A 26,950-nucleotide genomic window follows, 5' to 3' on the forward strand; every position below is an offset into this window, starting at 1 on the left:
CACCATTGTAAATCCTATATTAAAATTTTGACCCTTCCCCATGTGACAATGCCTATGTGATGGAATAGGTGTGTCCCATGTCATGGGATAAGTCTATCCCCATCTACCTCTAACCCCAAAGCTTGTTCAAACCAAATAAATTAGTACTCAAAGATAAGAGTACCTTTGAAAGGATCCTAGCAGCCTAGAGTTTCCATGTTTCAGACTTTATCTATTATTATTGTTGTTCCTAGCAGCCTAGAGTTTCCATGTTTCAGACTTTATCTATTATTATTGTTGTTTCAATATTAACCTTGAGAACTTCTATTGATCCCCTTTTAAGGCACCCTTGAGAGGCTTACGCGTGAACTCTATTTTTCCCTATAAATCACCTCGGGTTGTATGGCAACATCATACTGATTCTTCGCGCCTGGTTAATGAAGGAATTCTTCCTACTTACTGCCATTAAATCTTTGTAAAGAAGTTTGAAGTTTGAAGGCCCTGCTGTAGCGGGCAATAGAAGTCCAATGCAGTTTGATCAGCAGGTATAGAGGCATGGCCGCGGCTTCCGCTTGGATTTCCGCCCCCTTTAATTATCTTCGCCAAAACCAACCGACAACATTCCATCCCAGCTCTGCCCTTCGAAGCGCCCGGCCTTGCTTTCGCTTCATCATTCCTAATATATTAATTTTTTCTTCCGCCACGGTCACTACAAGCTTTTCACGATGGCCAAAGGAAACTACGGTTCGCTCTGCAGCAGATAACCGCGTGGTTGAAGGCAACAATGAATATAATGAAAACGGGAGCTCCTGGGCTCAGGCGGCTTGGGCTGTTCGCTCGGGCATGGAGAAAGGTAGTGGTCAATATAATGATGACGACAGCTCAAGGGGAATTACCAAATTTCCTCGACCACAAGAGGTGCCATGGCAGAAAGAGCTTGCCAACACTGTCCATTTTATAGGAGTGATAGGTCGGGCCGTTCAGTTCAAATACACGCAATCGGGCAAAGCGTTTGCATGGACTAGAATCGGAGTTAGAAGTGGTAGTGACGAGGAAACCATGTGGTACGAATTCTGAATATTTGGATCGAAAGAAATGATGGAGATGTTCAAATTTTATTTATTGCATCAGAGTAGCATGGTGCACATAGCAAGGTTTTGTGTGTTATGTATGTGAATAAAAATTTGAAAACAGGGAGGTATTTGAGAATGAAACATTTAAGTTGAAAATAAAATGAATATAAAATTAGCATAGAGCCTTCTAAACTCTTTTTAAAATATTTATAATTTTTGTTTCCACAAGGTCTCAGTTCAAAATTACTGGGTCAGGGGTCCAGCATGCAAGCTACATTTGGGGAATTAAACTATTTGCTACATTTGGTGAATTAAACTATTTGCTACATTTGGGAAATTAAATTATTTCGGGGCACAGTTAGCACAATCCTAGTAATACAATCCTAGTAATAGTATCTTATTGATGGGCAGATTGTTTTTCCATCTAATATTGTAGCTGGTCCTGGCCTAGGCTCAGCTTAGTTGTGAAAAAACCCTATAATTTTTGTTGAATCATTTTCATTTCAATGGGAACAGTTTAAATGCATTCAGCAATGACTCGCAAAAGGCATCAAGGAGCCTAGAGATTAAATTGCCTATAGAAAACTATTAAAATCTGGTTCATTTCCTGCGATTTACCTGTTTTGGATCAAAGCATAAAGCACTAAAGCAACAGAAAGACAACCTAGCAGGCCGTAACCATTCTAGAATCAGGCATGAAATATCCCGTCCTGCGATGGAGCAACAAACCAGATCAAAACCAGTTGAGTATCTGTTTTGAAGGGAAAAAGGAGACCTCATCCGCCACCAGCCCAAACCGGGACTTCACTGCCCTCTTTGCAAGGGCGTTGACTTCAGTATTATTCTTTGTGGATATGGGCTGAAGGATAACCTGGAGAAGCTGCTTTTCGTCTCATTTGCCACCCTTATTGCATCCCAAAACAGCAGGTTGTGATTATTGTATCCTCCGCTCATCCACTCTATTACTAGCCTCGACTCTCCAAAGATTTGGATATCCTCCACCTGCCTTTTCTTTGCTACTACCTATAGGATGAAGGCAACCCTGACCTCTGTCTGGTTATTGGTTCACTGACCAAGCACCAGGGGTTAAAATGAATCTATTTTAGTATTATTGCATTTTTTTACTATTTTGGGCATTGGGTGCAACCTTTGATTCCCATTTTTAAAATCTTGGATCTATATTAGTATTATTGCATTTTTGTACTATTTTGGGCATTGGGTGCGACCTTCGTATCCCATTTCTAAAATCTTGGAGAGGGTAAAATTTGAAATTGTTTCCCTTTTGGTTGGTAACTTAGAAGGAGGGGGCTTTTCTATATTGATTCCCAATTTAATTTGACAAAATAAAGTGCTCTGGTGAATCATGTCCATTGGCCTTTAGTTGGATGGTGAAAAGGGGGTGCATACTATGACAATACCAAGGCTTAAGTCTCGTAGACACCCTGCCCACCATTACCTAATTTGGTGCCAAGCGATAATTACATTTTAACTTTCCACCATGCTAGCACTTGGGTGGATCAATGGCCTCTTTTATTCTATGAGAATTGAGTCTTGAACACATAGTAGAAATACTATTTGATGACACTTCCATTAGTGTTATCTTCACCAAGATAAATATGCACCTCCCTCTTGACATTCCCTTTTTTTGCAAGTTCTTTAAATTGAAGAGAAACATTACAACTTGGACAAAGACGTTGGACACCACAATTGGCCCACTTACATGTGGGAACTGACCTTTGAAGGATGAATTGCTGAACAAAAGCACTTGCATTCCGCTAAGTTACTACGATTGTTAGTTTTTGAACCTAGCTCCTGACAATTTATTAACCTAGTAGATAACAAATCTACTGAATAAAAGTAAAACTAGACTCTTAACAAAATATCCAACAGAAATAAAATACAATTGCTCAATCAAATTAGTTCTTCATTAAATCTTAATCAAAACTTACTTTGGCATAGATTTCTAGACAAAATTTTTGATTTGTAACCTTGCTAAAAGACAATTTCTCCTCAAGAAAAGATTGCTGGGTTTTCTCCCAAGGTTGGGTTTCCTAGGTGAAAAATTTGTGTCTTTTGCATGTTTGTCTTTCTATGATCTTTACTGTTTCCGTTGCATTTACTGTTGAGATTTTATGAGTATTATTATCCAATGATAGTAGAAGCATAAAAATACTGTTTGAACATCATTAGGAAGTAATTATCAGGCACCAAATTGAATTCTATTGCACTGGCAATAGAATTTCAACATGGTATCAGAGCTTCGCTGAAAGATTAGCCATTGAACAATCATAGATTGTAGTGTTTAGGCAGCTTGTACAGGTTTCAGTTTTCTTGTCAAGATGGTACCTAGTCTAAGGGTTGAAGATAGGTTGGATGGTACTACAAATTTTAGATCTTGGAAGACCAGGATACTCCTTGTCTTGGAAGAACTTGATATTCAAAATTATGTGAAGGAAATCATCTCAGAACCAACAAATGTCGAGGAGAAAGCCAAACATAAGAAGAATGAATCAAAGGCTAAGAGAATCTTGATTTATTCCACATGTTGCTAAGTTGAAGACTGCTAAAGAAATGTTTGATGCCTTGGTGGGATTGTTCGAGAGTAAGAATATGAGCAAGAAGTTAGCCTTGAGACGCCAACTTCATTGTATCATGATGTCTAGATCAGATTCAATTGACACTTATCTCATGAGAGTTTCTCAGTTGAGAGATCAATTTAAGGCCATTGGAGATAGCATTGACGATGATGAGCTTGTTAAATGGATTTCCTTCTTCATGGGATCTATTTGTACAGGGTATTTGTGCACAAGCTGAGTTGCCCAAGTTTGATAAGCTTTGGGTTGATTGTATCCAAGAGGAGGCCAGGTTGTTATCCAAGAACAGCTAGTAGAGACCTCAGGATGATGAAGCTCAAGCAATTGCAGCTCATGCAAGGAAAGGAAAAGGAGGAAGAAACTTTCATAAGAAGATACGGGTGGAAGATCAACTCCAATTCAAGAACAAAAGAAGAAGGATCTTTTGAAGATCAAGTTCTTCAAATGTCATACATTTGGTCACTATGCCTCTCAGCGTCAGAAGAAAAGGAAGGGAAAGCAACATGCATCGACAACTAATGTTGATGATGATGATCATCATCTACCACAAAAGAAGACAAAGGAATCTAAACTTGATGAGATTGTAGATGATCTTCAGAAGGAATATTTCTTTGTCTCCGCTCTTACAGGTACTATTACTGACAATAGTGATATTTGGTTGGTGGACAGTGGTGCTTCTAGACACATGACAGATTCATGAGATTCTCTCACAAATTTGACAGAGGGAGATTCATCAGTGTAGGTGGAACTTGGAGATAATGCCAAGTATGTAGTGAGAGTAGCTGGGATAGTATTGTTTTAGCTGGAGTCTGAAGATTCTCTACACATGAGAGATGTATTGTTTGTACTAGGATTGAAGAAGAACTTGCTCTCTATTTCAACATTGGAGGATAAAGGTTACAGAGTTGCATTTGTGGATGGTCAGGTTCTTGTATGGCCTAAGGGCTCGAGCATAGACTCAATAGGAGTGATTGGTGTTCAAGAGGGAGGGCTTTACAGATTGTTAGGACATCCATCCTAGGCATTGGTACATGACAATGAGACTTCAAAGGCCTAAAAGATCTACATTCCAGGACAACATCAAATTGAAGTTAGTTGGGATGTTACTTTTGATGAGGAGGTAGCGTTCAGGAGGTCTAGAGAGTCTCATATGGAGATTGATAGTGAGGAGTAGGAGGCTCTGAAGGATGCAAATCCCTCTATTCTAATTGTTCATCCTTCATACTATCAGGAGGAGTCAGTGACTCAGTAGAGCCAACAAGCTGCCTAGAGAATGTTGTGGTGACCAAGAAGAGATCGACATGGCTTCGTGACACTTTGCAGAATGCAGAGAGGCATGCAACTCCTCGTGATACTTTCAAGGAGAGCATATGACCACAAAGTTTCTCGAGTTATATGGCATTGATGAGGCACATCATTGTTATTGAGCCTTCCAGTTATGAGGAGGAAGCAGGCCAACATGTTTGGATGGATGCCATGATGGAGGAGTATCAATCCATCATGAAGAATGATATGTGGGAGATAGTTCCCAGACCAAAGGGGAAGTCAGTAGTGACTTTGTTAAATTATGGTATGTTCTATGCTTAGAGCAGTTTACTTATTTTACTTTTATTAGCCACTGATTAGCAATCACAACATAAAGTAAAATGCAGATAGAACATTAAATGATCGACAGAAAACAAGCCAAGACAAGAGACATAAGATGTGGCGGCTAGCCGGGGACAAACCCCAATGCGGGGAACCCTTTGATCAAATCTTCTTTTATCTTCAATAGTTCAGCAGAGAGAAATAGTACAATGCAAAATTATGATATTTTATAACAGCAGCAACAAAACTCTAACCAACAAAGTCAAAGCTGGCCAAACAAGTCAGATTTGACCTCTAATAGGCTTGGTCAATATCCCAGTCAATTGGCTTCCAACAGCAAGAAGAGTCAACCCAAAACAGTCCGAAATTACAGGCAAACTTCAGTCAATGCTGGACAGGTTTGCGGTCAACCTTTTGACAATCAACACTGGTCAAACCTGAGGTCGGATCACCTCGATTTGCGTGCCAAAATTTGCGGCTTGCCAAGGAGAAGCAGCCACACCTAATCCGCAGTCAAAGAGGAGTCCACGCTGGTCAACACTGGTCAAAGTACCTTCCTGCAGCCTTGGTCAAACTTGGTCAATGCAGCCCTACTATGAAATCAACGTCTTCCTTTTTCAGCCACACGTGTGAGAGAGAGGGCCTCATCTAATGTGTAGGAGAGAGAGAAGATGAGTGATGAGATGAGTTGCAAATGGCTCAACCTCTCTTCTATTTATATGAAATGCTGGGCATGTGTGCCACACACTTAGTTGCTGTCCGACCTTGACAATTTGTCAAGTAATTAGAAATAAATTCATATCTCCATAAATACTTGTCGGAATCGGATGATCTTTAGATCAATCCTACACCTCTCGACAAGAGGAATCTAGGAAAAATATCAGCAACCATAAATAAGGTGACCCACATGGAGTTTGGCCCTAGTTGCAAATTTTAACACTCCCTCTCAACTAGGGAGAACTCCATCTGCAATCCGTCTGACCGTCGCTACTATCCCAGCCATCAAATGCACTGCCCTGCACAACTGGTCCTGCTTTGCTCTGCTCGAACTATGAAGAAGAAGAAATGATCGAGGATGTACCATACTATCCTTCACTGACCCGAAGTCAGTCTCAGAGTGTGTCATAACACTTTCACTGATCCCAGATCAGTATCATTGATCCTAGATCAATGGAGGTTATCCTAGCATAGGGAGTACGATAGATACAACGATGCGTCCATCGATAGTACTACAATGGTCCCTAATCTCATTTCCCTGCTCATTGATCGGATGAGAGGTACTTCCCATGAGTCCCAGACTGCATGGGTAGGATGCCTGGACAACAGAACTAATCATCCTGTCCCACAGTCGCCACGGAGAACTAATCATCCTGGCCCACAGGAGAACTAATCATCTTGTTCCACAGTTGCCACAAAGAACTAATCATCCTGGCCCACAGAGAACTAATCATCCTGTTCCACAGTCGCCACGGGGTGTCACAAGGGAAGGTTGAACCTTTCACCCTGTGCATAGTGCACCACCAGGGGATGGTGAGTCGCCCTGTGGTCACATGTCGCTCCAAGAAGTACCCCGCGCCCCCTGGAGCTCCCAGAGCTCAATGCATCATACTCGACCCTCATAACAGTGTCTCTGAACGACACCAAGTCGTTCTCGGAAAGTCAAGAATTTGACCTTTCCCAGGGGCTTTATGAAAATGTCGGCGACTTGTTCATCTGTATCGATATGTTGGAACCTTATTGCTCCCTGCTGCACCATATCTCGAATATAATGGTACCTGATATTGATATGCTTGGAGCGATCATGGAATACGGGATTCTCTGATAAACGAATCCCGCTCTGGTTGTCACACAGGATCGTGGTGGTATCCAATGTAAATCCAAACAGCTCCCTGAAGAGCTTTCGGAACCAGACTGCCTCACAAGAGGCCATACTAGTAGCAATGTACTCTGCCTCGGCAGTGTTCAAAGCCACCGACTTTTGCTTCTTGCTCATCCAGGATATCGAGGCAGATCCCAAAGAGAAACAACACCCTGAAGTGCTCTTTCGGTCCACCACACTACCTGCCCAGTCAACATCGGTATATCCAAGTAGTCTCACATCTCCGACAGTGTATCTCAACCCATGAGTGATCGTGCCACGAAGATATCTCAACAAATTCTTGGCACCAATCCAATGTGAGTGGTGAGGCTCAACCATATGTTGACTCAATGTGTTGATTGCAAAGCATATATCCGGACGGGAGTTCACCAAGAACATCAATGCTCCGACGAGTTGACGATACTCGGTAGCATTTCGTAAAACAGGTCCGGTAGCACTACCACTTAACTTCTTGAAGTCAAGCTCCATCGGGGTAGTTACGGGCTTGCAGTCCACCATGCCGAATCTCTCCAATATCTTCACCACATATTTTCCTTGAGATAGGAAAATCTCCCCTAGCTTCTGCTAGACTTCTAGTCCTAGGAAATAGTGCATCAGTCCTAGGTCCTTCATCTCAAACTCAGAAGCCAACTCCCTCTTACATTTGTGAATGAGAGGGTCTGCCCCTGTTAGAAAGAGGTCGTCAACGTACAACACTAGTATGAGAGGATTGTCATCTTCAACCTTAAAGTAAAGGTTAGGGTGGCTTCACTCCTAGTGAATCCCAGCTTCATCAAGTAGCTATCGATCCTTTCATACCATGCTCGGGGTGCTTGCTTTAGCCCATAGAGGGCCTTCTTCAACCTACACACATGAGATTCTCGATCATGAATCTCAAATCCTTCGGGTTGCTCCACATAGACTTCCTCTTTGATCGAACCATGCAAGAACACAGTCTTGACATCCATCTGATGTAGGTTCCATCCTTGCGAAGCAGCAAGGGCTATGATCGAGCGGATGGTGGTATATTGAGCAACAAGTGCAAATATCTCGTCATAGTCTATGCCTTCCTTCTGAGAGAAGCCACAAGTGATAAAACGAGCCTTATACTTTTTCGCACTTCCATCAACTGCATGCTTTATCTTGTAAAGCCATTTCGAAGTAACAATTGCTTTGTCCTGGGGTCTGGGGACCACATCCCAAACATCGTTTTTCATGATGGACTCATATTCCTCAGTCATAGCATCCTTCCATACTCATGCTTGACAACTTTTGTGAATGATGAAGGCTCATTTTGGATGATCGTGCTCATGATGGTCAGGTATCCCTGATACCTGTTCGACTTCTTACTTTCACGGAAGGTTCCTCTGGATGTAATGTGTCCTTCAGCATCATCAAGTGTCCCCCTAAGCCATGAAGGCCTCTTCCTAGAAGAGGAAGGTTCTTGCGGAGGAGGATCAATAGGATCCATAGGTTCTTCCACATCGGGCATCGTCTCATCTTCCTTTTCCTTCTGTTCCCTGGTGTTAGCTTCTTTAGATCCTCTTAGAGTAGGAAGATTGTCAATTTTGCCAAGAGCCATATCTTCGTCAAAGGTGACATCATGGCTAATTTCGACTTCCCTTTGACTAGCCACATAGATTCTATAGCCCTTAGTATTTTCGCTTTAGCCCATGAAGATTCCTTTCTTTCCAGATGCACCCAATTTATTTTTTTTCTACTTCGGCACATGAAAATAAACAAGGCTCCCAAAAATTCTAAAATAAGATACGTCAGGTTTCTTACTAGTGAACATCTCTTTGGGAGTCTTGGAACCCAATGGTTGATGAGGGCATCGGTTTTGTACATATACGGCGGTATTTACAGCTTCGGCCCATAGAAACTTTGGAAGTCTTTGATCATGGAGCATAGCACGAACAACTTCCACAATCGTACTGTTCTTCCTTTCCGCCACACCATTCTGCTCAGGAGTATATGGTGTACTAGTCTCCCTCTTAATGCCAGCCTCTTTGCAAAAGTCATGAAACTCATTGGATTCATATTCAGTCCCATTATCAATCCTTAAGATCTTGATCTTCTTTTCGGTCTGATTCTCAATCAAGGCTTTGAAGTGCCAAAACCAGGAGAACACTTCATCCTTCTTTTTCAAGAAGTATATCCAAGTCTTTCGAGAATAATCATCTGTAAAAGTGAGGTAACATAAATATCCTCCTAGGGAGTTCACAGGCATCATACCGGATATGTCTGAATGAACCAACTACAATATATCGGAGGTCTTGCTTTGGCTTTAGGGGAATGGTCCCTTTTTGAGCTTCCTTCGGCACACCTTGGACATACACCTTCTTGCTCTGATCTGAACTCGGGCATCCTGGTCACTATTTTTCTTGCATCGGGTAGAGCTTTATAATGAAGGTGAGAAAACCTCCGATGCCATAGTTCGAATTGAAGAGATGTGGCATAAGACATGACACTTAGCGGATTTCCTCCGACCTGATATAATGAATCAACTCGAAACCCAAGAGTGAAAGCATCTTTAAAGTTCTTTTTCCATACACATACCTTGCCATTGCTGAAGGCCACCTTGTAGCCTTTGTCTTCCATTGCCGAAATGGACACCAGGTTCTTTTTGAGATCAGGAACATATAATACATCTTGTAAATGAATTGTATTCCCTTGATTCAATTGAAGAGTGACATTCCCTATGCCTTTCACGGGATATTTTGAATTGTCCCCAAGAACAATTTCCAGGTTGGTCTCCTTCTCTACCAGATTAGAGAGAGCTTCTTTGTAACCGGTGAAGTAACTTGAGGCACCACTATCAATAAGCCAATTTCCCAACGAGTCCCGGGGAGCAATAGTAGAGAGGGCCGCTGGTAGATAATATTCATCTTGCTCATTGTTAAGAACGTTAGATTCATACCTGGAGTTTCTTGCCTTCTGGGTTGTCCTCTTCCTTGATTTCCGACATTTCTTTTACCTCTGCCATTTGACCTGCCATTCCTTTGATTTCCTTGAGAGTGATTTTGATGATCGTCCCGGTGTGAGTCCCTTTTATCAGGGCACTCCCTCGCATAGTAGCTCGTTTTATTGCAATTGTAACATCGTCCTTTTCTTCCACCCTTTGGTCCAACCTTTCCTTTGAATTTAGCCCCAGAATTGTTTCTTCTTTTAGCATGAGAAGAAAAGGCAAAGGGATGACCTTTAAGTATGCGCATTTCTTGTTCTTCCATCTTTGTTTCTTCTTGAATGCATCTGGCCATCAATTCTTCAAATCCAGGAATTACGTTATTGTTGAGAAGAGTAGTCCTGAATATATACCATTCAGGTGGCAATCCTCCAAGAGTTGTGAGTGTCATTTCCCTGTCAGGAATTACTTCCCCAATAGATTGGAGATCGTTCTTGATCTCGGTGATCCTTAAGAAATATGCTTGCATACTCTCATCTTTTCCTTCTTAATTTCCTTAACCTTATTTCTAAGGAACAAAACTTGATTTGCATCATTAACTTTAAATAAACTCACTAGTCTATCGTAGATTTCCTTGGAGGTGGTCAGCTCGGAAACATAGGTCATCAGGCGCTTGTTAATAGAGTCCCGGATGATCTTCCTTGCTTTGACTTCTCCCTTGGTCCATTTGTTCCTAGCAGCAACAGATGCATTTGATGGAGGCTCAACAATCTTGCCTCTCACATGGTCCAACACTTCCTGCTCTTCTAATGTTAGATTGAGAGACATCTTCCATCCGTGATAGTCAGACTTCTCACAGAGTTTGTCTTCAGCAGGGAAGTGTGCTGAGGACCCCATGACTTCTTTAAGATAGCTTTAACAGCCTTCGGTGATTGCTCTTGCTCTTGCTTGGGCTTTGTCTTCACCTCAGCTCCGATACCATGTTAAATTATGGTATGTTCTATGCTTAGAGCAGTTTACTTCTTTTACTTTTATTAGCCACTGATTAGCAATCACAACATAAAGTAAAATGCAGATAGAACATTAAATGATCAACAGAAAACAAGCCAAGACAAGAGACACAAGATGTGGCGGCTAGCCAGGGACAAACCCCAATGTGGGGAACCCTTTGATCAAATCTTTTTTTATTTGCAAGAGTTCAGCAGAGAGAAATAGTACAATGTAGAATTCTGATATTTTATAACAGCGACAACAAAACCCTAACCAACAAAGTCAAAGCTGGTCAAACAAGTCAGATTTGACCTCCAATAAGCTTGGTCAATATCCTAGTCAACTCGGCTTCCAACAGCAAGAAGAGTCAACCCAAAACAGTTCGAAATTACAGTCAAACTTCAATCAACGCTGGATAGATCTGCGGTCAACCTTTTGATAGTCAATGTTGGTCAAACCTGAGGTCAGATCACCTCGGTTTGCATGCCAAAATTTGCGGCCTGCCAAGGAGAAGCAACCACACCTAATCCACAGTCAAAGAGGAGTCCACGTTGGGCAACACTGGTCAAAGTACCTTCTTGCAGCCTTGGTCAAACTTGGTCAACGCAACCCTAGTTTGAAATCAACGTCTTCCTTTTTCAGCCACACGTGAGAGAGAGAGAGGCTCATCTAATGTGTAGGAGAGAGAGAAGATGAGTGATGAGATGAGTTGAAAATGACTCAACCTCTCTTCTATTTATATGAAATGTTGGGCATGTGTGCCACACACTTATCTGCTGGCTGACCTTGACAATTTGTCAAGTAATTAGAAATAAATTCATATCTCCATAAATACTTGTCGGAATCAGATGATCTTTAGATCAATCCTACACCTCTCGATGAGAGGAATCTAGGAAAAATATCAGCAGCCATAAATAAAGTGACCCACATGGAGTTTGGCCCTTGTTTCCAATTTTAACAGACTTCCAAGTGGATCTATAAGATCAAGCATGTAGCAGATGGCAACATCAAGAAGTACAAAGCGAGGTTTGTGGCGTGAGGGTTCTCCTAGGAAGAGGGAGAGTGTAATATTCCTAATGAAAATATTAAGTGATAACAATAGTGAAATCATAAACATGCAGTAAAAATTGTGCACATGCAAAAATACCAAATTACACCAGAAATAACACCCAAAATGTTGAGCCTTTTTATTATATTAACCAGAGGGAGTACAATGAGTTGGAACAAAAGAACCTGGGCTTGCTACAACAAGCAAGGCAATATCCCAGGTGAATATGATGGTACCCAAATGTTGGAAATGACTCTACTACTAAATTTGCATCCACCCAGAAAATTGTTGCTGTCGCTGGAAAGGAGCTCTGATTTAGCCCTCCGAACTGCTCCAAAAATTCTGAGAAATTAACCACAAGCACTACTCCACCAGCTCAACAAACCTAGAAATATCTCGCGAACCCAAGTGGTGGAAATGATCCTAGAATAAATTGTGCCCTCTAACAATTTCTGCTGCTGACTGCTGAATGCAGCTAGGAATTCTACCCTTAGGAGTGCTTAGAAAATTCTGCTAAATTAATCTTGGCCTCTCCTCAACAAACCCATAAAAACCTAGAAAGTGTTGGGCTCGGTTCCAACCTCGGAAATTACCCCCAATTATAGTGTACTCCTCCAACTAGGTAATTCATACAACCTAGAAATGCTGTTGCCAATGCCCCCCAAAATGCTGAGAAACCGCCCCAACAAATCTCCTTATGACCTTCGGCAAAACTCAGCCCCAAACTCATGGCGAAACCTCCTTAACGAACAATCTCTACAAATGAATATGCAGGCCTTGGTCCAATCACCTCTACGCATGCCCAGGGAAGATAAATTTGGCCTGAGGAATGGCCACTCAATCCGTCAGTCAATTCCTTGCAAAAACGCTGCTAAACCCCAAGAGAGTGTGCCCCTAAATTCCAAGAACCAACTCTGATCTATAGCTTACCTCCCACGAGAGTGCGTGGTCCTTTTCTGCGCCCAAACTGCTCCTGAATAACTCGAATCTCCCTGAAGAATCCTCCTTGGAACAACTCCACGATAAAGCAAAGGCTTCTCTAGGGTGGTACTCGAAGTCCACCGAAGGAGTTGAGATTTCCCCTTGGGAACCTCGTGTGCTGAACAACATGTTGTCGCCCGGATTGTACAAGCATCACGACAATGCTCAGGATGGGGGCTGTCACTCTGATCCCCGCCCACTCCGTTCTAGCTGTCTCCCAACAATGTCAATTTGATGAAATTGCTCAAGGTAGATAATGATATTGCTTTTAAACACAAGTAGCAAGCTAGATCCCAAAGTGACAAGATGCTAGCGAAATAGAGGTTATTTAGCAATATGTGATTAACGCCAATGTATACTTGGACACAAGAAACACCCAAGGTGCTAAATGCTTTTAGATAGTGTTCTCAATGCAGAACATGAAGCTTTGGGTCACTTGCAACACGTGTTAGGATGTCAAACCAATAGGAACTTAGTCCAATATAACCATGACAAATGATATCAAAATAGAACAACAATAATGAACCTTTTGTGTGCCACTTGAGTTTTAATGACTTTGAATGATTATTTCTGGGACAGCAGTAAATAAATTAATGCTAAATTTAAGTACCTCATGTAAATGCAAACAGTGAGCACTTATGGATGCAAGGATGTAATTAATGAGTTGCAAGAGGCAGCAGAAGAAAATGACCATAACAGTCCTCTAAATTGATGAGATGCCAAACGATAAGAAACCCAACAAGACAAGCTCATGCAAGAGTGCGATGGTGTTAAGTACCAAATGCAAGGTTAATGTAGAAGCATGAATCCAATATCTTTTAAGATGCCACTGTTTAGTAATTTCAGACCTCAAAATGGCTTTAAAAAAATGTGACAGTTATTAAATTTATGACAGCAGAGAGGTATTCCTATGTCCCAATGGCAGAAATTTTTTAGAATATGTTTCAATCTACTGTCAGATTTTCAAGATGCCTTCAGAAAGATTGTGACATTCTTGAACAGTGACTAATGTTAATAAATTTAATAGGGGAAATATAAATGATGGCAGTCAGTCAGAGGCTAGACAACAGCTCAAACCAATCACTTCATCAATGATAAAATGCAAATCTTGTATCAAGGAAGCAAAATGCTAGATGAGCTCATAAATGATGGCTTTACTACATTATGATCAGACCCCTTACAACTGCTATGTAATACTCAGATGCTGCAAATGTGAGACAGTGGGTTCGAGGAGCAAACCAATGAGTGCTTTGGGCCTTTTGCCAAATTTCTTCCAGTGGTTAGGCTATCTTGTCAATAACTGAAGAGAGGCATAATAGGGCAGAGACAGAAGGATGGAGGCCTTGGAAGGCCATGAATGGGAGAAAAGAGGCCTCAAAAGGTAGTGATAAGTCGAGGAGACCCACAGCAGATGGAAAAAGGGATATTCAGGCTCACAGTAGGGTGATAGATGGCCACGTCAAGGGTTTGGAGGACTGCCGTGAGGCAGCAGAGGGGAAAGAGAGTCTATAGATGGAGGAAAAGCCCAGTGGAGAGGATAGGAGGGCTAGGGAGAGGGCTGCTGTGGGGCAGCAGAGAACAAGCAAGGCTGCCGTGAGGGGAGAAGGGCAGACACAAAGGGAAGAGGGAGAGCGAAAGGGAGAAGGGGCCGAGAAGGAGACTCCAACAGGCAGCAAAGGGAAGGAGGGGCTGTCGTGAGGAGCTGAGGGAAGAATGAAGGGAGCCGCAGGGAAGAAAGCAGGGAACGGAGGGATAAAGATAAGGCGGGGAAGAAGAAGGAAGGTTAAGGAGGCTGCCGTAAAGCAGCAGAGGAAGGTAAGGGCAGCGGAGAGGATTGTTAGGGCCACAACAGGCCTGGAACAGGGCCAGCGGAAGGCTGAGGGAGCTGGACGGAAGAGGGAGCCACATTAAGCCAATAGGGCTGAAAAATCCTAAAACGCTTGCCAGATTTTGCTTTTTGCTTCAGATTTTGAAATTTGCCCACAAATCCCACAGAAAAATCTCTCTTGGGCTTGAATGCTGATTTTGGAGAAGAGAAAATAGTGGATCTTGCCTTCCTAGGCCTAGATCCACCACTAGAAATTCCACGAAAATATTCCAAGGATTGAATCTCTTGAAACCCTCGAAATTCTTTAGATTTAACCTGCACAAATAAAATTACAAGACTCAAAACCCCAAATATATACAAAATCACTGAAACCCTAGAACCTCAATTAGAGAAAATAATTTACATAATTAATTTACAAATTATCTACAAAATTTACACATATACAAGGGTTAAAAAAGAATTAAATCTTGAGAAATATATTTTTATGGCTTTTTTTTTGATTAATGGCTAAAAACACATTATAAACCCCAATGTACACTATAGCCTTAGCGAAGATTTAATCCACCATACAAATATTTGGGATCCAAGCAACAATGATTCCTGCCCAAGTTTGCGAACTTGGAGGCCAAGGACTGAAGTACCTGCAAACACTATATATTTATCTCAAAAATAATCTATTAGATCATAAGATTAGCCCAAAGCTATCAATAGTATGCTTTTATCTCCATTTAATGAAAAAACAGATTTTACCAATATTCAACACAACATAGAGATGCCCGTATTCAGCACATAACACAAATCAATAAGCGAGAACATCTTGAATTTCACCCCAAAGTCTTTATTATGATAGAAAAAAATAGTTCCCAGCAGGACAATAGTTACAAAGATGCTTCAACAACAATTTTCTAGCCAGAGATCAAGATGTTAGAGACTCAAATGACTCTAATTTATAGATTTATCCTCTAAGTGGAAAAATAACGGCTAGTTTCTGTTAGCGCTTGAAATTTCACCTCAGGCTGAAAAAGGTAAACTTCAAGGCAACATCAAACCACTTAGCCTCGTAGCTAGCCCTACGGGGCAGGAGAGGGCTCTCTCCGGTCTATCTCGGCAAAGATCTTCAACGAGGCAGAGATAACCAATAAGGAAACACTGATTTTAGGCTAGTAAACTGATAAAAGGTTTGATTTGGGATTTTTAGGGTTTTGGTGGAAAGTTGGGGAAAGGCAATTTTGGGTGCGGGGATTGGACACAGTCTTTGCAGGGGGTTCTTTGGGGCAAGGTAGGAGACTGTACTGATGCCTTTGAATTAAGTGAATGGATAGGAATGACTGGTGAGGAGCTAAAGAGAGCAAGAAACCTTCAAGGGTTCTCTTTAGACAGATGAAAACATAAATATTAAGCAAACTTAAAAGCAGAGCATGACAATCATGAATTCTACTTTAACACTTCATTTGCCTGATTTGCAGAAGGAAAAGTAAGAAGATGAATCACATAACAAACTTACAAGTACAAAGAGAAACACACCATCAATACATGTAACCACAGGAATCCCAAAAAGGACTACAAAACCCTGGTCTTTCTTCCTTTGCCAAAATTGCAGAGATACAATGAGTAATACAATAGAAGCTTTCTCCCTCAAGAGTCCAACCTCTCCAACCTCTGAAAATGACTAAGAAAATACATAATATAGGCAAGTTAACACCTTTCCTTGCCTCTAGGGGTCGAGCTCATCCTTCTAGGAGCTGTTTCAACCAATTCTAAACTGAGCACTAAAATCTAGGCAGTCAAAACAACTTGCCTCTATAAGCTAGGAAACCAATTCATTCATTAAATGTTTGCTATTTCATGAATGAATCTTCTAGAATAGGTAAATAAGTGTCATGTCAACATGAAAATACATTAATTACATCAAAGAGGGTGAAAAATCCCATCACAAGTCAAAACTGGTCAACGCTGGGCGAATTCCTGAGCTGTAGATGAAAAATTGGCAAACTTTCCCAACAGGTCGCGCCCTGATCCTGAACAGGTCGCGCGCCTTTGGAGCTGCTTTTGAAGCACTTCCAGGTGTCCAAATGAAGCAAAAGTGGGCTTGTTGGAAAGTTCTGGATGTCTACTTTCCAACCCAAGTGGAATTTCTGAATTTGGTGGCCATTTGCCCCTCCAAAATTGCAATCTCCCAAGACTGCTTCCTGTGTGTCAAAAAGGTGGCAGCAAGTCATTTTTTGCATGTTTTTTGACCTTCTGGAGGCTCAAAACTTGATGAAATCTCTTGGTAATTGCTGAGCAGGTGTATCTTTGCATGACAAATCCAAAAATGTTGAGTTTTCCCGAAATGGAGTTGCCCATCGAATAGGTCGCGCGCGGCGCGCGACCTGTTGGTGAAGAAAACCTGTGTTTGGCACAAAAAATTCACAATTGACAAAATTTTCTCCAAATTTCTTGAAATTTGGGCTGGGAGTCCCCAATAAAGTACCATGCTCAGTCAAAGAGGCTTTGGCCAAAATTTGGAGTGGATCGGGCCTTTTCCGTCGTTTTAGTGCCTTGGCCAACCTCCTTGGATCTGGCGATTGTAATTTTGACATTTCTCTAAAACCATGACACTTGTGCAAAAAGTGAAGGAGGTTTTTCTTCTTTGGCATGTTATGGACAAAAACCTCTCTCAGTTTTCCCAAATTCATCTTTGATTGCTCTGAAACATCTTTTGAGTGAAACTTATCCCGATGTGTGGAACAAGGGATTTTGTCGAAATGAAGCGAAATGAAGGGGATAAGAGGCTTCTAAATTCTTGGGGAAATTTTTGGGAGTGGGAAGGGATGTTAGGAAGCAGGGGAAAGTGGAATCTCAGAGATTGAGCGAGGGGAAGGGGTCCAAAAGGGCAAAACACAGGCCAAACCTAGAAAATTGCCAGGTTGTAGCTAGAAACTAGGGTTTGTGCAAAAATGAGGAATTTGGCGGATCTAAGGGATGGGAAGTGTTTAATAAGGTACATGAAGGATAGGGGAAGGTGTATGAACATCTGGATACAAGTTTTGCTAATGATTTGGCCGTCCAAGAGAAATTAGCTTTCAAAACCCTAGGAGAGGGAAATGACCTTACCTAGGCGCAACTGAAGCATGAACAAGATGTAAAATGACTCATTAGACATTGACATGATAATGACAAACCTATGAATGATGATAGACTCAGCTGAATAGTGACATAGATTGGCATTTGGACAACTTTAGAAGGAGTGAAAGTAAACCCTAGACCTAATGCCTAGTGACCAAATTTTGCTTGAAGACTCACTGAAATGACAAAATTTGATCTTGACACTCTGAGACCACTTTGTAAGAGCATATTTGATCACTGGAGGAAGGCTGGAAAGACCGACACTAACAGTTTCTTTGATCCTTGTCAAAATAATCTTGGCCGTTGACAAATTCTTGAAGATCTTTTAATCTTAGCCGTTTAAATTTTTTTTTTGAAGAATTTTAGAATTTCTCATTTAACTCCATTTTTATTAGCTCAAAATTAATTATTTTTGAGCTAATTTCCTAAAAAAAATTTGACTTTGACTTGACCACCAAGGTCCAAGGGTCCAAAGTTTCTTGAAATATACAATATTCCCTTGGTGGAAGAACTTAAAAAATTATTTCTTTTAAGACCCACGAATTTTTTCACTTGGAGAATTAATTTTCCTAAGACAATTTAATTTGACTCTAATTAATTAATTTCTGGCTTAGGATTTATTTAATTTTTTTGACAGAAAAATTAATTAATTTACACATGAGGGGATTTAATATTTTTTCCACCTTCATTTACATAAGATGTTTACATTTACAACCCTCAAAGGGGGAATACACATTTGGCTTAGACCCTCAGGACACATATCCAATTCAACGACACAACATGATCTAGTAGACCAAATGATTTGTAATAAAATAATTAAGCCAGCTAGCTTAAATTATTTCAAAATCGTTTTTATATCAGACTCGATTAAGAACACTAGGACTCACCTAAGATTTTGACAATAAATTTCACCCTAGCTTTTGGGGTTTAAGCTCGAGGGAAAAAACTCTTCTGATTAGTAGTGTCTAGAAACACAGGTAATCAACGAGGTTAAAAAACCTCCTAGGATGAAGTTCGTCATCAAAATTATAGGCTTACTTAGGTTGTTACATATACTCAAGGGCTTATTAGGATCATTTACATTACATAACTTGCAGAATGGATTTACAATGACATGTAGACGACTAATAGATGACTCGATCTTGTTGAAAAAATTTGGCACTCAGCTTCCTTGGAACTTTGACAAAATGTATGCAACAAGTACTAGTATTATGTGACCTTCATTGGTGACTTCTTTAGGAAGACTTGGATCTATTTCATGAAAAATAAGGACGAGGTCTTCAACAAATTCAAGGAGTTCAAGGCTCTAGTCGAGAATCAGACAGGGAGAAAGATCAAGATGTTGAGGTTAAACAATGGAGGTGAGTACACATCTAATGCCTTCAAGGACTTCTGTGCATAGGAAGGCATCAAGGAGCTGACAGTTCCATACAACCCTCAATAGAATGGGGTTGTAGAGCGGAAGAATAGGGCTATTGTTGGAGCGGCTATGGCCATGCTCCATGACCAGGATCTGCCATGGTTTCTATGGGTAGAGGCTTGCACCGCTGCCAATATATTTGCAGAACATAAGCCTACACAAAGTGTTGGGTATATTGACACTAGAGGAGGCGTTTACAGGGAAGAAGCCAAATTTGGGACACGTTTGCATATTTGGGTGCTTTTTTTATTGCCATGTTCCCAAGGAGAAAATGACCAAGTAGGAACCTACTGTAGAGAAAGGTATACTTGTAGGGCACAACGAGACTTCAAAAGCTTATTGTGTTTACATTTCTGCTCTCAAGAAGATAGTAGTGCGTAGGGATGTGAAATTTGAAGAAGAGAGGGCTCTTTAGAAGTATGGCAACATGAGTTCTTCTACAATTATAGGTTTAGGAGGAGTAGGCACCAAAGGTTGAGTCAACGCAGACTCCTCAGACTACATTCAGGCAAGTTGGTGAGCAGAGTGAGCAAGCCGAGAAGATAGATCAGAATGAGGAATAGGGGATTCCTCACACCCAACCTCATACTCTAGGCACAGGGAGGAAGAAGGCCAAGTGGTTAGAGCAAACATTGAGAGAGGCCCAAGGGTATGTTGGTAGTTCGAGATATTCAGTCAGACAAAGCAAGGCTCCTCAATTGATGCAGGAGCATCAACCCACCTCCAAGAAAATCAACAAGAACGAGTTCCTAAAGGTGCAACTGTCAAAAGGAAGGGTAAGATCTATTTTGTAAAGGATTAAAAGTGTGAAGAATTAGATCCGTGAGAAATATTAGGAATTTGTTGAGGGCTTTGTGGAGAAGATAGTGGATCTTGAAGTAATTCATGATATTGTAATTTACTAATATAAATTGTAAACCTGTGTGTATGAAGGGCGACCATTGAATGATGAATAGGCCCGTCGAGGCACCATGTCATAGTATAATGATTAAATTATTTTTTTTGCCTGGTTTATGTAATTCTGTTTGTGTGCATGGTGATTTGATGCATTGATGGCTTGATGCATAGATGCATTCATGGCTTGATGGATAGATGCATTGAATTTGTTTGATAAATTAATGCTGCATGTAATGACTGTGTGAGCCAAGCATGACGAATTGATGTTGCATGCATGCACGGGACATAGTGTGCAGTAGAAGAGCATAGTGGTGACATAACCCACAGGTCCAGGATCAAGACTGTAGGAAAACTTGAAAACAATAGACCCCCAATTTTGTTTTCATCAAGTGGTATCAAATTGCAAAAGATTCCTGCGTGTAGTTTGGAGAAGTAGCAACAAGAAGGTACAATATGATTGAAGATCTAGTAAGTGTGAAAATTCCTTGATTGCAATTACTGGATATCATTCTCCTATCTGTTAGTAGTTTAATTGTTTACGGAAATTAATGAATAATTCACAATTGCAATATTCACCATAAAAATACATTGTGGAAAAAAAATCAGGAACTGAGAAATAGATGCACACACAATAAAATAGACACCAATATTTTTGGACTAAAACTCCCTGGAAAAACCATGAAGGGAAAAACGGTGCAGCAGATGAGTGTTTATATTATTATTATGCAGTAGTAAAAATTTGAGTACAATATCTAGATGCTCAACTGGCAATCCTCCAACAAATAATCTCACCAAAATAATTAGGAGAAAATTCCCCCTCTGCAAACAAACTCGACCTCCCTTTGGCCTGCTCGCACTGCTGGCTTGTGTAGTTCGTACCAATGTTGCACACATCGCGATCGGGATTTAATCGGCGCCGGGAAAAAAGCGGAAAAAATCGTTAAAATCGGGAAAAAATCGGAAAAAAGCGGGAAAAAATCGTTTGGCACAAAAATATTCATTTTTTTTTCAATTTTTTTCAATTTTTTTAATATCTAAACCATCTACAACATAAAATAAATACATTGACACATAAATATGATAAAAAAACTAATATATAAGATGTTCAATATCATTTCTAGCGCTAAAATCACACATAACATTGAATCATGTCCTAAATAGTAAGTCCTGAGTCCCAAGTCCAACTCAGCCTCAAAATATCAACAAAAAATATGATAATGTATCTCATCATGTCATAATGTCATATACAATAAAATGAAAGTCTAATCCTATTGATTTCCTCTGCCCCTCTTGCGAGAAAATGGCACAACTTTCTCTTTCCCTCTAGATGTAGAAGCTGGTGCCTGTGGTGGTGGAAATGGCAGTGGAGTCTGACGTGCTCTAGAAGCTGAAGAACTAGTAGTAGCAGCTACAGGAGGCTGAGGTGGACGGAGACCACGTCCTCTACTGGTGGTAGTGGTAGCCCGGGTAGCCCGGGTAGGCGGTGTCACCTTCTCCTCCTGCTCCTCCAACTCCTCCTCCTCCTGCTCCTGCTCCTGCTCCTGCTCCTGCTCCTCCTCCCCCTCCTCCTCCCCCTCATCCTGCACTAACCAATCCTCAGTGGGATCCATGAGAGGCCTCTCGGTCTCAACCCTCCATTCAGCAGTGGTGTCAATCCCATCCAATGAGATGGCTTCCGTATCAGGTGTCTTCTCTAGTTGTTTCACCCACAATCGAAGATTGTAGTAGACATAGACCATGTCATTAAGTCTATGGGACTCCAACCTGTACAAAGTTCATGAAATAATAAATTAATAATTAATATTATAAAAAAAATATTGTTTAAAACTTTAATGAATTCAAAAATTTATTTGGAAATTTGCAATATTTTAAATGTTTAAGTGTTAACCTATTGCGCTTCTTGTTGTGTATTTTTTCAAATACACTCCAATTGCGCTCACATCCCGAGGAGCTGCATGTTTGGCTGAGGATCCGCACGGCAAGATTTTGCAAAAGGGGTACTCTGCCACCATACATCTTCCACCATGCGTCTACAACAAAATTACAAAGAAAATTTTAAATAAACATAAGAAAAAAATGGAATTTGAAGAAACAATGAAATTTGAAACAAAGTTACAAAGTACATACTACAAACTAAAAAATACCTGGCATTTTAACCGTCCTATCAATGACAGCCATCTCAAAGCCAAATGTGCCAGCTGACAACTTATATTGCTCAATTTGTCTAGAGACCTCCATACGTTCTTCTGAAGTTCTCACCATCTTCTGGACACAGGTTAATAATCCTTCCACGACCTCAACATCAAAATTAAACCCACATGCATAAGAAAATGCAGGGTTCAGGAAAAGGCCAGCAGCATGAATGGGACGATGGAGTGTGTTGTTCCATCGCTCATCAATGACGTTCCATAGAAGGAGTTGTCTCTGGAACCCATCATCTCCCTTGTCATCATAGTAGGACCGAATGGCTTCTTTGGCCCTATCCATGGCTTCATACAAATAGCCCATTGCGGGCTTCTCACCATCAACCAACCGAAGAACCTTTACCAAAGGTTCTGTAACAGCGCACACCTCCTGCACTCCCACCCAGAAGTCCTCCTGGTATGAAACTAGTCTGCAGACGGCCTCTCCTTCTGGTTTGCGGCTCATTGACGAAGCACGCCACTCCTCTGAAAGAAACATTCTCTTCAAATCCCACATAGAATTCAAGAGGGATTGAAGAGATATGAAACTCGTCGCAAACCGTGTAATGGCGGGGCGCACCAACTCTTTGTTGTTGGTGCATTTTCTCATCAAGCTAAGCACAGATGTGTGATTGTAAATAAATTTTGTGATGCTTTTTGATGAGTCAACAACCTCTTTGACAAAGGGAATTTTCCCAATGTCCTCTAACATCAAATCAATACAATGGGCAGCACAAGGTGTCCAAAATAAAGTAGGATGCCTGTCCATAAGCATTCTACCAGCAGCAACATAATTTGCAGCATTGTCCGTTATGACTTGGACAACATTTTCTGCACCCACCTCCAAAATAAACACATCCAGCAAATCACATAAAGTTTTTGCATCTTTCATTTGATGAGTTGCATCAACAGATTTGATAAACATAGTCCCCAAGGGACAACTAACCAAGAAGTTTATAAGGGTTCTCCCCTTTTGGTCAGTCCAACCATCTGACATAACAGTGCATCCTGTTTGTGCCCATGATGCCCTAAAATCCTCCAATCTTTGGGTGCAGTCACGCTTTTCATCTTGAAGAAGCCGGCCTCTGAAATCATGAAGAGAAGGGAGTTTGTACCCGGGCCAACACTGGCAACAGCATCAAGAGTAGGTTGGAAAAATGGATTATTCCTTATAATGCTGAAAGGAATATCACTCCAGAGGAGAAATTTTGTCATCAACTTGTCAGCTTTTTCTTTTTCAGTTCTTTTTAGCATTGAACCAATAGTTGGTTGTGAACCAGGTGTGGTTCGAGGAACAAAATATGATGATGCAGCTACCGGATTGACTGACGCTGCAGTAGAACCTGTGCCACTTGGCCCACTTCCTTCAACTGACCTTTTTAGTTGCCTTTTGAGTTCTTCTTTGGCGTCTCTAGTGTGCTCTAATTCTCCCAATGCTCTCATGGCTTTTTGGATAATTTCAGCATTTGTCTTTAGACAGGGCCCCACATCACGTCCAGGGATTTGTGCAAGGTGGAACTTCAACCTGTACACCCCCCCGAATATTTCCTTTCCACACAACTTGCAATACAAGTTTTGTCTATCATTCGGAGTTTTAGGGTCACCATATTCCCAGAAAGGATCCAATTTCCTTGGCATGTTTGTTTTTGAATTTTGAATTTGCAAACCTATGGAAAAATAAGGATTAGGAAATAGGAATTTAGGATTACATAAATGATAATAGTAAATACAAATTACAATTTAGCATTTGCAAAATTACAAGCTAATTATTTCCAAAATCCCAATTTCTAAACCCAAGTTACACAACCAAATGCCAAAAAACAATGAAAAATAAAAAAAAATAAACAATGTTTAAAGAAAATGAGAAAATAAAAATCAAAAATTGGTTCTCATAGTCATAACAAATAACCCATCCCAAATCAATGAAAAATTTCCAAAAATTCTTTAAAAACAATGAAAAACAAAGTTTTTATAGAACCAAAACAAAAAAAAATTAATCTACATACCTGGTTTATGGACAAATTGGCGATCTTGGCTTGGATTCCTCCTAAAATCGCTTCGATTCGCTCCCACAACCGACGGCAACCCTCTCCCTCACTTCTTCTCCTTCTCCTCCGCGGCGGACTGCTGAATGAATAAAAAAAAATTCGTTTTTTCCATATAAAACCCCGCTGCCGCGCGCCCTCGCGATTTTAAGCGTAAAAATCGCGATTTTATCGAAAAAATCGCGATTTTTTCGATAAAAATCGCTATAAAAAAAAGAGGCGATTTTTTCGATAAAAATCGCGCTTTGAATCGGCGATTTTAAAAAATCGCGATTTTACGATTTAATCGCGATTTTATCGCGATGTGTGCAACACTGGTTCGTACGACCTATGAAATTGCTTCAAACTAGGCCGACTAGCCTCCTCCTGCCATTGGAAAAATTCACTCTGCCTTTCGAAATGTATTTCCGACCATCGGTAACTGATCCAAACCCTTCGTGGCAATTCGCTCAACTACACTGGCTAACTTGCACCACCTGGACGACTTTCTTTGCAGAATATTTCATAAACATCTTGTTAAGTTCAGGTATGTTCTATGCTAGAGCGATTTATTTCAATTTTCACAGTTAGCTCAATATCTTTCCCAGATTAGCAATCACATCAACATTAAAGTAAACTGCAGATAGAACACAAATATAAATTGCAGAAGACAAGCCAAGACAAGAGGACACAAGATGTGGCGCTAGCTAGGGACAAACCCCAATGTGGGGAAACCCTTTGTCAATTCTTCTTATATGATCTTCAATAGTTTAGAAGAGGGAGAGAGGGATAGATAGTACATTTACAACATAAGTCAACACTTTGACTTATCTAGATAAGAGCATAGATCATCTCTAAGAAGATGATACATGAGATCAGTTGAATACATGCTGCTTCAACTGATTCTTCAAGGTGACTCTTTCACCTATCATTGTGCTGCATCTCGTCATCATGCTGCACCTCACCGTGCTGCACCATGCTGCACCCATCATCACTATGCTGCATCTCATCATGCTTCATCAATCATGACTGTACCCATCACTGTACTGCATCATGTGCCATTGCTGCACCATGTTGCCATACTGTCCTATGTGCTTGCTTGTTGTACCTTGCATGCTTGCTGTACTATTGCTTGCTTCGTGTACTTGCTGCACCAAGTACCATACTGCTGTCCCATTATTGTTTTGTCTCATCATATGGTTGTCCCAACATCTTACAACTGTCCCTTTGATCATTGCAGCATTATATCATTGCTGTCCCATCATCTTGCAGCTGTCCCTTTGATCATTGCAACATTATATCATTGCTGTCCCATCATCTTGCAGTTGTCCCTTTGATTATTGCAACACTATATCATTGCTGTCCCATCATCTTGCAGCTGTCCCTTTGATCATTGCAGCATTATATCATTGCTGTCCCATCATCTTGCAGCTGTCCCTTGAATATTGCAACACTATATCATTGCTGTCCCATCATTTTGCAGCCATCCCTTGAATATTTCAACACTATATCATTGCTGTCCCACCATCTTGCAGCTGTCCCTTTGATCATTGCAGCATTATATCATTGCTGTCCCATCATCTTGCAGTTGCCCCTTGAATATTGCAGCACTATATCATTGCTGTCCCAAAAACAAGCTACTGCTCCAGCGATTAACTCGGCCTCCATTGAGGAACTCAAGCCTCCTCCACGCTGTCTTAGAGCCTCCCTCTCTTGTTGCGGTTAGGGCAATCCATAGACTGCGTTAAGGTTCTAGGGCATCCATTTAGGGTAGAGACCCTTTTCTAGGCTGCGTTGAGGGCTTACATTGCTGCCCTTCTTGACTGCGTATACCTCTTCATAGGTTATGTTAGGGCTTCTCCATAGGGCAGCATTAGGGCTTCTCCATAGGGCTGTGTATAGGGCAGCGTAGGGCTTCTCTTTTAGACCAACAATTAGATCTCTCCTTGCTGCATTATGTAGGCTTCCTTTACTGCGTTAAAATCTCCTCCATGATAGCATTAGGATCTAAGGCATCCTCTAGGGAAGCGTATCCGCTTTAGATCTCTCCTCCCACCAAAACCCAAAGACAAGTGAAGAGGAAGAGATCACCAAGAGGATGTGTGTACAAATGACTTTCAAGGCACCTCTATTTATACTAAATGTTGAGCACAAGTGGGGTTTATTTGGTTGCTGGCCGACCTTGATGAATTATCCCATAACACAAATAAATTCATATCATTATGAATACTTATCGGAATCGGATGATCTTTAGATCAATCCTACACCTCTTGATGAGAGGGATCCAAGAGAAATATCAGCTGCCATTAATAAGATAACCAACATGGAGTTTGGCCCTAGTTGCCAATTTTAACACATTTCCCCTTTATTGCTGGACCACGCTACTGGTGTCTGACATCTGTAAAAACCTATCACTGTCCACTAAGCTACTGTGCATACTCTAATTCATATGTTGATCCTGTAGCTAAACTACTT

General features: G+C 41.0%; 2 protein-coding genes across 2 annotated transcripts in view; one reads left to right on the forward strand and one right to left on the reverse strand.

Moving 5' to 3' along the window:
- The first annotated feature begins 313 nt into the window (after positions 1-313).
- LOC149142848 (uncharacterized) overlaps positions 314-26,950 on the forward strand; it is a 146,094-nt gene continuing 119,457 nt past the window's right edge. Inside the window, exon 1 of the mRNA XM_089451603.1 lies at positions 314-1,043. Within this exon, the coding sequence (XP_089307729.1) occupies positions 535-1,043 (509 nt within the window). The 5' untranslated portion in view covers positions 314-534. The remainder of the gene's footprint in view (positions 1,044-26,950) is intronic.
- Positions 21,808-23,559, reverse strand: LOC149142849 (uncharacterized). Its single transcript, XM_089449313.1, has 2 exons — positions 22,157-23,559; positions 21,808-22,032 (listed from the first exon to the last, which is right to left on the reverse strand). Exon 1 carries the CDS (start codon positions 23,446-23,448, stop codon positions 22,402-22,404), a length of 1,047 nt encoding a protein of 348 aa, XP_089305439.1. The 5' UTR covers positions 23,449-23,559; the 3' UTR covers positions 21,808-22,032; positions 22,157-22,401.

The sequence above is a fragment of the Pinus tabuliformis genome, chromosome X, assembly GCF_031772625.1.
Source record: "Pinus tabuliformis cultivar Carrire ecotype Pingquan chromosome X, CPIR1, whole genome shotgun sequence".
NCBI classification, from domain to species: Eukaryota; Viridiplantae; Streptophyta; class Pinopsida; order Pinales; family Pinaceae; genus Pinus; species Pinus tabuliformis.

What these genes read in the sequence shown, in the direction of transcription:
- LOC149142849 (XM_089449313.1), bottom strand. Translation starts at nt 23,448, where the DNA reads ATGTCAGATGGTTGGACTGACCAAAAGGGGAGAACCCTTATAAACTTC.